This window comes from Paroedura picta, chromosome 8 (genome assembly GCF_049243985.1).
Source record: "Paroedura picta isolate Pp20150507F chromosome 8, Ppicta_v3.0, whole genome shotgun sequence".
NCBI lineage: Eukaryota > Metazoa > Chordata > Lepidosauria > Squamata > Gekkonidae > Paroedura > Paroedura picta.
This window is the reverse complement of record NC_135376.1, coordinates 91,965,588-91,979,390: the sequence shown is the minus strand read 5'-3', so window position 1 is coordinate 91,979,390 and position 13,803 is coordinate 91,965,588. Positions and strand designations below refer to the sequence as shown.

The following is a 13,803-nucleotide window of genomic DNA, read 5'->3' as shown; positions in this document are numbered from 1 at the left end:
CTCATCTCACACAGTGGCCAGCCAGTTCTTCTGGAGGGCCAACAGAAGGGCATAAAGCGGGCTTTCTCAACCAGGGTTTTGTGAAACCAGGGTGTAGTATGCACGGGGTTTTTTACCCACTCCCAGATGGACTAAATCCCTGCAGTCTACACTGAATTCGATTTCCATTTTGATTCTGGCTTATTTAAATTTTTCATCTGCAACAAGCATGACTGATTCATGGTGACCATACCTTTCCCCCGCGATATCCAGAAGTGGATGATACTCTCGATATTTGAAAATCCGGCATCAGGAAGTGTGCAGATTTTTTGCTTTTTTCGAATTAACTCCCTTCTCCGTGCCTTGCAGCAAAGCAGTCTTCCCTGATTGGCCAAGGAGTCTCTTTTAAACCTCCTAGTGCTGCGAGTCTGGATCTGTGCCTCATCCAGATAGATAATGAATAACTGCATACTTCAAAATGCTCTGTTAGCTTGCAGCTTTTTTCTGAAGGGACTCAGGACCAAGTCCAAAAGTCCCAACAAGAGTGAACAATTAAAAAAAAGACAACAGCATCTCTTTCGTTCTTTGGTTTCACTTTCCCTTTTCCAGTTGAAAGTTCCACCTCTTGTTCTGATCTCCAGTTAGGAAGGATGAACTAAAGCCTATCTCTTGTTCTGCCCTCTGCTCTTGCCTGACAAAGTAAATAGCAGATTATTGGGCAGGGAGCGAACAGCCCAGAGTTTCCCACCCCCTCGACATCATAACTGAAGTGACATCATAAAAAGTGCTGCTGCCAGCTAGAGTTGGCAATTTTGACCTCATTGACCAAAGATCTGACTTGATATAAAGGAGCTTCAGGGGTTCATCTGAACTCCTAAGCTGAATAAATGTGGGGTCTCAGACCCTGTCTGCATCTCATGTTGACTGAAGCCTTCTACCCAGTTTGAAACTGGTCTCCTTAATCTCAAAAACATGGAATGGCTGGGAGGGATCAGTCAACAAAAGAAAAGGGGTTGGGAAAGAAAACCCAACCTGGAATAGAGCTGAGAACCAAAAAAGATTGAGAAAGCTGCAACTTTAGATGACCTATAAATGTATTCCATTTGTGTTTTATTTATGGAGCTCAAATATATAAAAGTATTGAAAACAATAAAAAACCCCAGCAGGGATTGATGCTTTTGGCACCCAAGAACACGCAGCAGGTTTTGTTCAAAACCAGGGAAGGTTACTGAATGCAGCCCTTTGAAAAAAGCCTCATTTGTATAAGAACTTTTAACATCCAGTGGACATGTGAGGAACCTTCCCTTGAATATAGATGTTGGTTTGCCACCCTGGTGATTGAAAAATGATATAAAAACATATTTTGCATATATCTTTGTGTTTTGAAACAATTGTTTGTGCTTAATATTGGCCTCTGAGAAAGACCTGGGTAGGTTCTGCACTCACTCCCCCCCCCCCCATTGTTGATCCTACTGAATTCAGATGGATCTGAACCTGGGTATTCCACCTTTGTTTTTCCCAGATTGAAACAGACTGCATTCTACACTTAATTTTGTGGCTGCTGTCTCCTTCCTGATTTATTGGGGAAGCTCAGAGGGGGGAGTGTTGGTCGTGAAGCTCCAGCTGGCATTGAAGGAGCACAAGGCTGGAGAGGGATTTATTTCCTGCCATTCATCTCCTGACTCTACAGCCAAGGCAAGTGGAGAAGGGGGGGGGGGTGAAATGGAGCATGAGACTGCTTGTTTATTTTTCTTTTCCTGAGCAAGCAAGGAGGGGAGAACGAGGGGGTAAATCTTGGCACATAGAAGTGTGGTCTTGGAGCAGAGTTACTTTAGAAATGAGGGAAAAAATAAGTCTTGTGAGGGAATGGCAACCAGGAACCAGGAAGTCTTTGAACTGATGCCCTGACCAATCAGCAACAGACTGCTACATCAATGTGAGAGGAACTGGGGAGGAAGTTAATCTGGCAAAATTCAGAACATCTACACTTAATATTATGCTAATAAAGATACTCTCTCTACTGGTGTTTTTGGAGCAGTTTTCTCAAAAGTAGCAAGTTATATCCACTCCTGGATATCATGGGGAAAAGGTAGTATCACCACGGATCAATCAGACGTTTCAGAGGAAAAATTTAAAGTGCTAAATATCGGAATGGAAATTGAATAAAGTGTAGATAAGTATTTTAAATTCAGGGTCACCAGGGATAACAAACCCAGTGATGATCTGGCCCTGCACAGGTCTAAACACATTAGGTCATTGGATGTTAGGTTATAACTAATTTATATATGTGTGATCTGTAGAAAAAGTGTCACTCTCTGCTGTTTTATTGCTTTTAATACTTTTATATATTTGAGCTCCATACATAAAATTCAAATGGGAGGAATCAACTACATGCCCCCAAGAACCAAACTGTGGCGCTGGAAGATAAGTTCTCCTAAACTTTGACGTGTAACTATTTAAACACTGATATTTGTTCATATAGTTGAAATAATTAGTTCTTTCAGTCCTAGAAATGTTTTGCTTTTTGAGTGGCTGAATAGTTTATTTTTAAAAATGCACAGAAGCAGAAGCAAATTTCTCTTGGCTTTTCTGAAATGTATTCTGTATATACTGTCATTTTATGTATTTGTTCTTTCCAAAAGGTGGGAGTTTAAGAACTTCTGTTTCATGATCCAGCATAATTTCTAACTGGGAGGCATGGGGTCTTGGCTGTGCTCTGAAGCTGTTATTTACCCATGGCTGCTTAGAGGATAGTTGACTGTTTCTCAGCAGGGGAAAATAACAGTTAATGCATGCATTCCCTTGCAGGTGCTATATAAGTCCTGGTGTACATGTGTAGGGGGTGTGTATATTGAGACTCTGACAGTTCATAAAATCAACAGCTATGCCTATGGGGGTATTTCTGGTAACTGTGCAAGTTGAAATCTGTTCTAGAATCTTAGAATCATAGAGTTGGAAGGTATCTCCAGGGCCATCTAGTACAACTTCCTGCAGAACGCAGGAAATTCACAACTAAGTTCACAATTCTGATCATTAGTCCCGGAAGCTAAACATCTGTATGGTTCCATAATGCACGCAAAAACTATCCGGGAAAGATAGGTGTGGAATGGGAAGGGGAAATCACCATAAGATTGCCAGCCTCCAGGTGGGATGGAAACTGAAAAGAAAGGCTGAAGAATGAACTGGCTATATGCAAACCAAGGATCTTCTTTATTCTTAAACAGCAACAACAGCGCCAAAATGAGATTTGGTACTAGTTTTCAAGGAGAAAATTACAGCTCATCTCCAGATTACAGAGGTCAGTTCTCCTGGAGAAAGCGGCTGCTTGGGAGGGTGGTTAAGGTTGTGTGCTTTGGCTCGACGATCACTGGAGCCTGAAGCGGCATGCAGGAGGCCAGCACCGTGGCTTGGAGTGGAGGGGAGGTGGTGGCGCATCAGCCAGCGGCCACACACAGGCACAGAGCTCTGTGCCTGTTTGCAGCCACCGGCTGGCTCACCACCACCACCCTCCTCTCCACGCCGCGGTGCTGGCCACCTCAGGCTTCAGTGATCGCCGAAGCAGCTAAACCAAAGCAGCTAAAGCACACACCCATCGGGTGGATTCTATAGCATGGTACCTCACTGGTCTCTCCTCAGGCTCTTTCTCCCCCCCCCCTTTGTTGCATGGAATTTCCAAACTTGGAGCTGGCAGCCCAATATATGGTTGCTAGCTCTGGGTTGGGAAATACCTGGAGATTTTGGGACGAGGTGGAACCTCAGTGAAGTATAATGCTATGAATTCCCCCCTCCAAAGCACCTATATTCTCCTGGGGAACTGATCTCTGTTGCCTGGAGAGGAGCTGTCAAACAGGGGGATCCCCAGGTCTCACCTGGAGGCTGGCATCCCTAGCCCTACAGCCTCTTTGCTTCAACAAGCCACTTGGATCTCCCTTGAGGAGTTGTTTCTGTATTTGGACACGTTCCCTTTCTCCCTCTTCCCCTATTCTGAGGCTGAAATAATCTCAGGTAGTAATTAAAAGCAAAGGTCCCTGCAGGGGAAAAGAAACGGTTGGCTGCCAGCCAATTTCCTGCCGTGGCCTCTTTGTTTCCTTCCTTGCCACGGGCGAGTCCGGCGGGCAGGCCTCCCTCGCCAGCATCTCCATCATGCTGGGAAGCGGCTGCTTAATTAACTTGTTTTTAATTTCCTTGGGCTCAGCAGCGGAAGGTTCAAACTGTAGGGCCTTGAGGGTGGTCAGAGCTTCAAAGAGAGTTCCCGGGGATGGTCTCCGAGGAGTTACTCAATTAATAATGGCTTTTGTGTCTGTCCACATATTCATTCCCCCCTCCAAAAAAGCTTGTGTTTAATTGATTTTGTTTCGTATGCTGCCTGGCTTTCATCTTTGGGGTTTGCTTATTGTATTTTTCAGCAGGGCCTGCAAGACGGATTTGTTCCACCAGGCCTGTGGTTGATGCTGGGAGTAATAACAAAATCTTGGCCTCCCTGTCCAAAACATCAAGTTTACCATCCAATCTCCTGTTAGAAGAAATGCCTGGAAGGTTTTTTTTTTGTTTTGTTTTATTTGCCAAAGAAATCCCAAAGCTTTTCTTTCCTCTCCCCAGAACAGACACCTTGTGAGGTTGGTGTGGCTGAGAGAGCTCTGACAAAACTGTTAAGAGCAGGACTGTGACTAGCCTAGAGTCACTCAGTTAGCTGCATGTGGAGGAGGAGTGGGGAATCAAACCTGGCTCTCCAGATTAGAAGCTGCTGCTCTTAGCCACTAGACCAAGTTGACTTTCACTATCACCCTCTATCAATAGAGTGTAGGAGGCGGATTCTGGAACAAAATGATTTTTATCTGGTATATAGTTACATTAGGGTTTTAACATGAATGGTTATTTCTGATTATGTTACTATGGCTGCCCTGAGCCTTTGGGGGAAGGGTGGGTTATAAATCCCTGGCCAGTTTTACTCTGGCATTTTTTGGTGTTGGGGGGGGGGCATCACCTGGTCATGGAATTGGGGTGATTGTGGGCAGGCAGGTAGTTGGGAATTTCCTTCATTCTGCAAGGAACTAGATTGGACTAGATTCTCTCGCAAGACTAGATGATGAAAACGTTGGAGAAACAAAGAGGATTTTTTGATGTGGATCTTCTGACAGGGTTCTCTGCTTAGCTGCTACATCTTGGTTTGTTTGTTTTTTGTCTTCCTGGCATTTTCATCATTACTTCTGAGCCAGGACAGGAAAGTTCCCACTATAAACCTTTTTGATCCGGTGCTGAGTGATACAGAACAAAGTTTGAGTCCCGTGGTACCTTTAAAACCAATGATATTTGTTTCTGGTGTTTTTATTCATGTATTCAGTTTTATTCAGATAAAGAAGTGTACATGAATATGAAAGCTGACCCCCTGAATGATGCGTTGTTGGTCTTCCAGGTGCCCCTGGACTCAAACTTTGTTCTTCTGCTTCAGACCAACATGATGACCCACCTGAGTAATACAGAATTTTAAAAAATAAACTCCGGTGGCAAGATGTACAGCTTGAATTTGGATTTGGGTGTGTTCTTGAAGGCTGCCCCAGAACTTTCTGGCAACATGTTTCTTCCTTTGCGAGGTTTCTGGATGACTTTTTAATGATTTATGATGATTCTGCTGGTTTCCAATTGTTTGTTGAATGGTTAAATTCCCAAACTGCAGTGGTGTGGTTACGTCACTGTCCCTATGATCCGGAAGCAATGTCATCACATCTGGGACATCAGGATGGCACTCTGGTAATTGGGCAAAAACTCTTTGGTGGAAGCCATAATTGCCATAGAGCTTTTGCCCAAATTCCAGAGTGTCACCCTGATGTCCCATGCATGATGCCATCACTTCAAGATCCCGTGCGTGGTGATGTAGACTTATTGGATGGGCCTCTCTGCTGCTTTTGGTAAGTCCCTGCCCTCCCCCACCTGTTGCCAGGTGTGACCTGACAACCCTACCTAGAGAAAATGGCAGCTAGATGGCCTTGTACCCTGGGGAAGCCCCTCTTCCAACTCTGCTCTTCTCATGGTCGACCCTCAAACTGTCTAGTGTTGTCAGTTCTAGGTTGGGAACTTCCTGGAGATTTGAAAGAAGAATTTGAAGGGTGGGGTTATAGGGAGGACAGAGACCTCAGCGGGGCACAATGCCAGAGAAGCCACGCTCCAAAGCAGACATTTTCTCCAGGGGAACTGATTTCTGTCATCTGGAAAGCAGCTGTAATTGCGGGAGACCTCCAGTCCCCACCTGGAGGTTGGCGATCCTTCCAATATCCTGAAGCTCCTTTGTCATTCTGGGGCAGTTCCTGGCTGGAGGTTGGCAACCTTCATTCCCACTATTTCCACCATCTCTCTCTTCCCTCCATTTGCCTTCTGTGTTTTCTTGGCTAACCCTAACCTTAACCCTAACCCAACCCCAACCCTAACCCTAACCCTAACTCTAACCCTAACCCTAACCCTAACCCTGTTTTCTTGGCTTCGATCGTTTACGCACTGGGAACTTCACTGCCCCAGCTCCCATGCAGGAGCACAAATTGGGGGCAGATGAGGTGCACCAGGCCTAATACTCCCCCATGGGGGTGCAGAAAGAGGTGGGGCAACCTGCCACGACTTAAACTCCAGCCTGCAGCCCAGCATGAAACCTCCGGTGCATAAACGGTCTCCCTCTTTCCCTAATTTTTACTGTTGAAACCCCCCTGAAACAGTCTTCAGGCTTCAAGAAACCCCAGAATTGGCACGATCACGCAGAATAAGGTTGGGAAGAGTGGCTGTGGACATGCCTACGTGGGGCTCCTCCCCTCCACACCCTCTCCAGGCCCCTCCCTGGCCATTCTGGGAGGGGAGGGCAGGTCAACATGACCCTCTATGATCATATCACCTGATCAATGTGTAACAAATTTTAAAAAATATTTTAAAAATTCACTTCCACCCATTCAGGAAACCCTTTGAGGGCTGTCAAGAACCCTGGTTGAGAAACCCTTCTCTAGGTTATGGGATCCATTTGTGTGGTTTTAGGTTATTCCTTTGCTTGCCATTGTTTTCTGAGTGTCTCCCATGGTACCTGGGATGGCGAGGTTTCGGAGAGCGCTGAGTGCCGCGTGTTGAACCGAGACGTCTCCGCTTTCCACGTGTTGCTCCAAGAGGTCCAGCAGCTGATGCACCACGCCCAGCTGCACCATCCGAACGCAGTTGCCGTCTTGAAAAATCAGGGGGGAAAGAGAGTGGTCAAAAGATTAGAGTCAAGGCTGAGAGAACACTCCCCACGCTTTGGTAGCTTTACCTCTGAAGCAAGGAGCAGACAGCAAAGTTCTTTTTCAGGTCTTTCCAGCTGACCTTCCAGAGGGAGAACTAACTAATTTCAAAGTTCTTATAGCAAAAGAGAAAAATGTCTTGGTGTTTTCAGCACGCATGCATGCATCTTAAAGTGATGAAAGCATTTCTCATTGCTGGCAGTTTAAGAGACTAATTGATTAAACAAGTGAGTATGTTTTCCCAACCCAAGCCTTCTTCTGAGATCCTGAAGGGATGGCAAGATCGCATAAATCAGGGTTTGCCAGGGTGGGGCCAGTAAATGTCAGAGGGGCCAGTAAGTGTCAGAGTATAGCCCAGATTTACTTCTTGCCAAACAAATTCATTTATTTAGTTCATATTCATTTATTAAATGTATTAATTGCTGCTCTTGGGCCAGCCGGCTCACGGCAGATTATAAAAAGTTGCCAATAAAATATATTAAAAGGAGAAAACGACCCCTTTACATCTCAGACTAATCCCCATAAAATCCCAATCTGACTCCACAGACCCCATCCCGATCCCCAGATGTTTAAAGAGATGGTTAAATGGATGGATGATGAGAGGAGGGGTCCCATAGATCTTCCCTATCCTGGCCTCAACTGAACGCCTGCTGGAAGAGCTCCACCTTGTGATCGCTCCAACAGGATCCTTCGTTCTTCCACTAAGTAGGGGCCATGGCCAAAAAGGCCTTGGTCTAGGCCAGGCTTTCCTGCACTTTTTTCAAGAGAGGGATGATTCAGATGAGAACCACCTTTGTATCCACAGGGAGCCCCCATTCTAAAACAGCTGCCTCCACCCTAGTAGGACACTTGTCTCCAAACCTCCTAACCTAGGGGTCCCCTACACGTTCCCTGTGGGCGCCATGATGCTACCAACATCTTTTCTGGTGCTTGCCAAGTGTTTTTAGAAAACGTGGAGCTTTTGCCCGACAGGACCTCTTACTGACTATTAGAGATCAGATTTTTATTTTAAGTTGCTCCGGCACAGCAGTAGCTGCCACAGCACAAAGATTTTCACTGTGGAACTGAAGATGATTTTCATTTTATTTTATTTTATTTTATTATTTATGAGATTTTCAGGCCGCTCCTCTCCAAGGTGGTCTTGGGGCAGCTTCCATCAGGATATAAAAACAAACTGATACAAAACATCTAAAACAACTATATACTAAAAACAATACTTTAAGAGTACGGTGTTCACTCTGTCCCAGAGTTTGGGAGCCCCTAGGATGGGACCCTCTGGTGCAATCTTCCTGAAACTTGCAGGGAGCTCAGGGAAGACCCTCTCTGAGCTCCCCTGCAAGTTTCAAGAAGATTGGACCAAGGGGTCCCATCCTAGGGGCTCCCAAAGAGGATGACACCATTTCCCATAGAATTTAATGGTGGGAAAAAATAATTTCAGCAGGTTAATTGCCAGGGCCATTTCGCACGGCTTCAAAATAGCACAATGGTTGCTAATTGGAAACGCTACTAATTTGCCATAACCCACGACGTCGTAGACAATCTGCAACAATCCTGAAACCGACCCGCAAAAAGCGCTTCGTTGTAGCGCTTTCGGGGGAATCCAGAAAAGTGGATTCACCCTCCGGATAGCGATACACTCCTGCAACCAATCTGCAACAGTAGCGCTAAAGACCTGTGCGTTACCATTGTTGCTGGTTCTTCAAAGTCCCTCCCCCTGGCTCTCTCCTCCAAACTTCCGGCGAAGCGATCGCCATTTTTTTTTCTCCGAGCGAGCGGGGATAAACGCACCAGCGAGCCTCTTTCTGTTTAGAGGCTTCCCTGGCTTCAGTCCTTCACCTTTAGTCACTAAGCACAAACCACGTAAAAGCCCGTTTGCTGAAATAAAGTCCCTTTATTTTTTACACATAAATTCAGCCGAAAATCGGGACCGTGAGAGGGGGGGGGATTTTTTTTTATCACTCGAGGCAGCGTGCAAACGATCATACAATCAAACGACAGCTCACGTTAGGCAGCTGGATGGGTCTCTCCGTAGCAACGAATCTACCTAGATTCGTTGCTATGGGTCGGTTTTTTTTTAAAAAAAACCTTTCTTAAAGGGAAAGGGGCTGTTTGGGAGCATGCTAACGGCTGCCCATTGGCTGCTTGACGGCCAGGGGCGGGACGAGCTTGGCAATAGCGCTTCCTTTCTAGCGATTTCTGCCGAGACCGGAAGCCTGTGGGAAACGCTAAAAAACGCAACTGATTCCACTACAAAGGTAGGTATGCATAACAACGAATTCCACTATTTTAAATGGCGATTTTTCATTCCGCAAACAATTTGCAACAAAGATCCCCGTGCGAAAAGGACTCCAGTTTCCTGGTTAAATAACCTGCTGAGATTATTTCTTTCCACCATTAAAGTCTATGGGAAATGGTTTTCACCCTCTTTGGGAGCAGGATCCCCTGGTTCAATCTTTTTGACACTTGCAGGGGAGCTCAGGGAGGGTCCTATGAATTTTTGTGAATTTTTTTAAGGCAAGAGTTTTCTCATTCCTATCATATATCATGAAAAAGACTTGGTTTAAAATTTCTTCCAATGGGGAATTTTGGAACTTTGGGAGAACCCTGATAAACTCCTTTTGGACTGAGTGAAAAGTTTGAAGACTATGGGAAACAGCAGATTGCAACACTTTCTCTCATTCCAACCGATTTCCAAATCCCACAGATATCCCACAAATATGCCAACCTAAACACATTTTGCAGTTTTAATGACATAAAATATGTTTTTCACCTCCTAGCATTAACATTTCTGAAACATTTACACCTCTCTCCAAAGCCTCTCTTCCAGGGGTGGCCAAGCGGTAGCTCTCCAGTTGTTCAGAGACTACAATTACCATGAACCCCTGCTGGCACCATGCCAGCAGGGGCTCATGGTAATTGTAGTCCATGAACAACTGGAAAGCCACTGCTTGGCCATCCGTGCTCTATTCCATTCCCCAAATGGAAACCATGAAGAGTCTTAAGCCCCAGTTCACACGAAAGGTTCTAGCTATGGTAGAACAACGCACGCAAATGAAGATTTATTCTTACACCTGACTACAGTGTGCAAAACCCGCAGGCTGAGAATGCATTGGAACCGGGCTTTCGACCTCCCTTGACATCAGCGGACTGTGCAGCCACTGGAACAGAAAAACGAATGGGCGTTCTTACCATTCCTGGCAAAGTTAGCAATAGCTAGAGCCCCCGTCAGCTGTAACTGGGTGTGCTTGGAGGCCAGCCACATGCCCACGCTCTGGTAGATCACGCCACGCCCCTCCGCAAACAGCTGCTGCATGGATTCATCTGCAGCACAACAAATGGAGACAGACGGGTAGTACCGCAACAGGGGAAGCTGGCATCATTTTTGCAGGCGGTCCTTTGTCCCAGCAGCCATATCTCTGGCTGTCAGGAAGAGACCATAGACTTGGGCACAACTTGATATAGGGTTGCCAACTCTGGGTTGGGTAATTTCTGGAGATTTGAAAAAGAAGAAGAGTTGGTTCTTATAGGCCACTTTTCTCTACTGGAAGGAGTCTCAAAGTGGCTTACATTCACCTTCCCTTTCCTCTCTCCAGAACAGGTGCCCTGTGAGGGAGGTGAGGCTGAGAGACCTCTGATATTACTGAAGAAGAAGAGTTCGTTCTTATATGCTACTTTTCTATACCTGAAGGAGTCTCAAAGTGGCTTACATTCACCTTCCCTTTCCTCTCCCCACAACAGACACCCTTTGAGTTAGGGGAGGCTGAGAGACCTCTGATATTACTGAAGAAGAAGGGCTTGTTCTTATATGCTACTTTTCTCTACCCGAAGGAGTCTCAAAGCAGCTTACAATCGCCTTCCTCTTCCTCTCCCCACAACAGATGCCCTGTGAGGTAGGTGAGGATGAGAGAGCTCTGATATTACTGAAGAACAAGAGTTGTTTCTTAGATGCCACTTTTCTCTACCAGAAGGTGTCTCAAAGTGGCTTACATTCGCCTTCACTTTCCTTTCCCCACAACAGACACCCTGTGAGGTGGGTGAGGCTGAGAGAGCCCTGATATCACTGCTTGGTCAGAAAAGTTTTATCAGTGCTGTATGGAGCCCAAGGTCACCCAGCTGGCTGCATGTGTGGGAGTGCAGAATCGAACCTAGCTCGCCAGATTCAAAGTCTGCACTCCTAACCACTACACCAAGCTGAGGGGTGGAACTTGAGGAGAGTGCAGCTTAGGTAGAGGTGAGACCTCAGAGGGTCCCATACCACAGAGTCCACCCTGGAAGCAGCCACAACCTGAAAGCTAAACAAAAAGATGTGTCCGTGTGAAGCAAAAAATATAAATAAGGAATTTTACCAGCGCAATTTAATAGCTTCTGCTTTAGAGAGTGTTGGTGCATATGTCTCCCTGCAGCTTGATGGATGGGGTAGAAATTTTTTTAGTTCTCCAGACAAAGTTCAACAAAAACAATATATTACTAGAAATTGTTTGAGAACTAAGACTTGCTTAATTCCTTAGATCAGGGGTAGTCAACCTGTGGTCCTTCAGATGTTCATGGACTACAATTCCAATGAGCCCCTGCCAGAAAACGCTGGCAGGGGCTCGTGGGAATTGTAGTCCATGAACATCTGGAGGACCACAGGTTGACTACCCCTGCCTTAGATGACAACGTATTTTGTTTGCATTGAAGCAGAAGCTATTTCATCACACCGGCAGAATGTCTTATTTATATTTTTTTGTCTCGCATGGACTCATCTTTTTTGTTTAACTTACCTACTGTGTGCCCACATTTTGGTGACACCTAGAATCTGATAACTCAGAGCAGGAATAAAAAGACCTACCTGTATGGAACAAGAATACAGAATGTTTTCAGACAACATCTTTTCTTGAGTTTTCTTTTAGTTTATTTCATTCCAAGAAGGTCAGCCAGAACCGTTTTCCAGATATACAAGAAAGGTGTTTGAAAACATTCTGTATTATTGTTTAATGCCATAAGGATATGTCTTTTTGTTCTTGCTCTGTATATACCTGGAAGCTAGCAACCCTATCACAATGATTATATGATGATCCTACCTCCCTGGCAGGCAGCTCAACCCCTCTTGCCTGGATGTGTTCCCACCAGTGTATTCTCGGTGCTTGGGGGCCCCACAGTGGGAGGACGTCTGGAGTTCTGGCCCCACTAGTAGACCTCCTGATGGCTCCTGAGCTTTGGCCACTTTGTAACTTGGACTGGATAGGCCATTGGGTTCTTTTATATCCTTTTGCTGCTTTATGGTTGGCGTTGTGAATCTGCATGCTTCCTAGCTTTACAGAATTATTAAAGGTAAAGGTATCCCCTGTGCAAGCACCGAGTCATGTCTGACCCTTGGGGTGATGCCCTCTAGCGTTTTCTTGACAGACTCAATACGGGGTGGTTTGCCATTCCCTTCCCCAGTCATTACCGTTTACCCCCCAGCAAGGTGAGTACTCATTTTACCGACCTCGGAAGGATGGAAGGCTGAGTCAACCTTGAGCCGGCTGCTGGGACTGAACTCCCAGCCTCATGGGCAAAGCTTTCAGATGGCTGCCTTACCACTCTGCACCACAAGAGGCTCATAATAATAACAGAATTATTAGGCTGCTTAGAAACAGGGTTACCAGCTCTGGGATCAGAAATACCTGGAGATTTGGGGGTGGAGTTTGAGGAGGGCAGGGTTTGGAGAGGGACCTTAGCAAGGTCCAAGGTCCAAGGTCATAGAGTCCACCCTTTAACGCAGCAATTCTTTCCAGGGGAATGGAGATCAATTGTAATTTTGGGAAATCACAAGGCCCTACCTGGAGGCTGGCCATGTGACCAGACGTGCAGCTGAACTATAACCTTTCAGGGTAGTGGCTTACCAAAGTCTGTTTTCCTATATAAGTGAAGTGACATTTGTTGTTATCAAGCTTTTAAAAATCATTAAACACTCCATACTAAACTCTATTAGACCCTTATGAAGTCAGTATTTAATGCACTGACATATACTGTGCTATCTACTGACAACCCTGGAGAGGAGTTAGACAGAACCCGCCCCCCCCCTCCATTATACTTTGCATCATGTTCTCATGTTCCCTCTGGTTCTTGTTTATGGTTGTGCGGATGTCTCAGTTCTACACGAGCACAGAAAGTGCAAAATGTTAGATTTACTTGCCTGGTTCATGGATTTACTTGCCTTCATCTTGGGGAAATGGAGTTTTTCTGTCCCTGCACGAACTGGCACCCATGCTTATGGAAAATCAGATTTAACCAGGACTATCTGTAAATAGCATTCACTGTTCACATAAAATGCTAAGCCCTTAGTGGGCAGAGAGTGGGCGGGACCGGTCCAGGAGAGGGGCCAATCATAAGGCGTTTCATTCCTTCCGATTGGACCCTCACCAGTACAAGCCAGAGCTCTGGCCAGAAGCTGCACCGACCACTGTGAGTAGGCAGTCAGTCCGGCCAAAGGGCTTGCTGCCGGGGAAGGGGGCCGGGGATGGCTTCCCCTGGGCCCACCAAGGAGGCTCGCCGCCTTGCATAGGTGGGCCTGCTTGGAGGGCCCAGGGGAAGCTGCAGCATTGGCAGGGGG

General features: G+C 46.0%; 1 protein-coding gene across 5 annotated transcripts in view; it reads right to left on the bottom strand.

Annotated features, from left to right (window-relative positions):
* Positions 1 to 13,803, bottom strand: part of LOC143843956 (rap1 GTPase-GDP dissociation stimulator 1-like) — a 64,088-nt gene that overhangs the window by 15,133 nt on the left and 35,152 nt on the right. For 4 of the 5 annotated variants that reach the window (XM_077350820.1, XM_077350822.1, XM_077350817.1 and 1 more), the window contains 2 exons: positions 10,416 to 10,547; positions 7,037 to 7,171 (listed from right to left, as the gene is read on the bottom strand). In XM_077350820.1, the coding sequence (XP_077206935.1) occupies positions 7,037 to 7,171; positions 10,416 to 10,547 (267 nt within the window). The remainder of the gene's footprint in view (positions 1 to 7,036; positions 7,172 to 10,415; positions 10,548 to 13,803) is intronic. The other variant, XM_077350821.1, reaches the window with a different exon arrangement.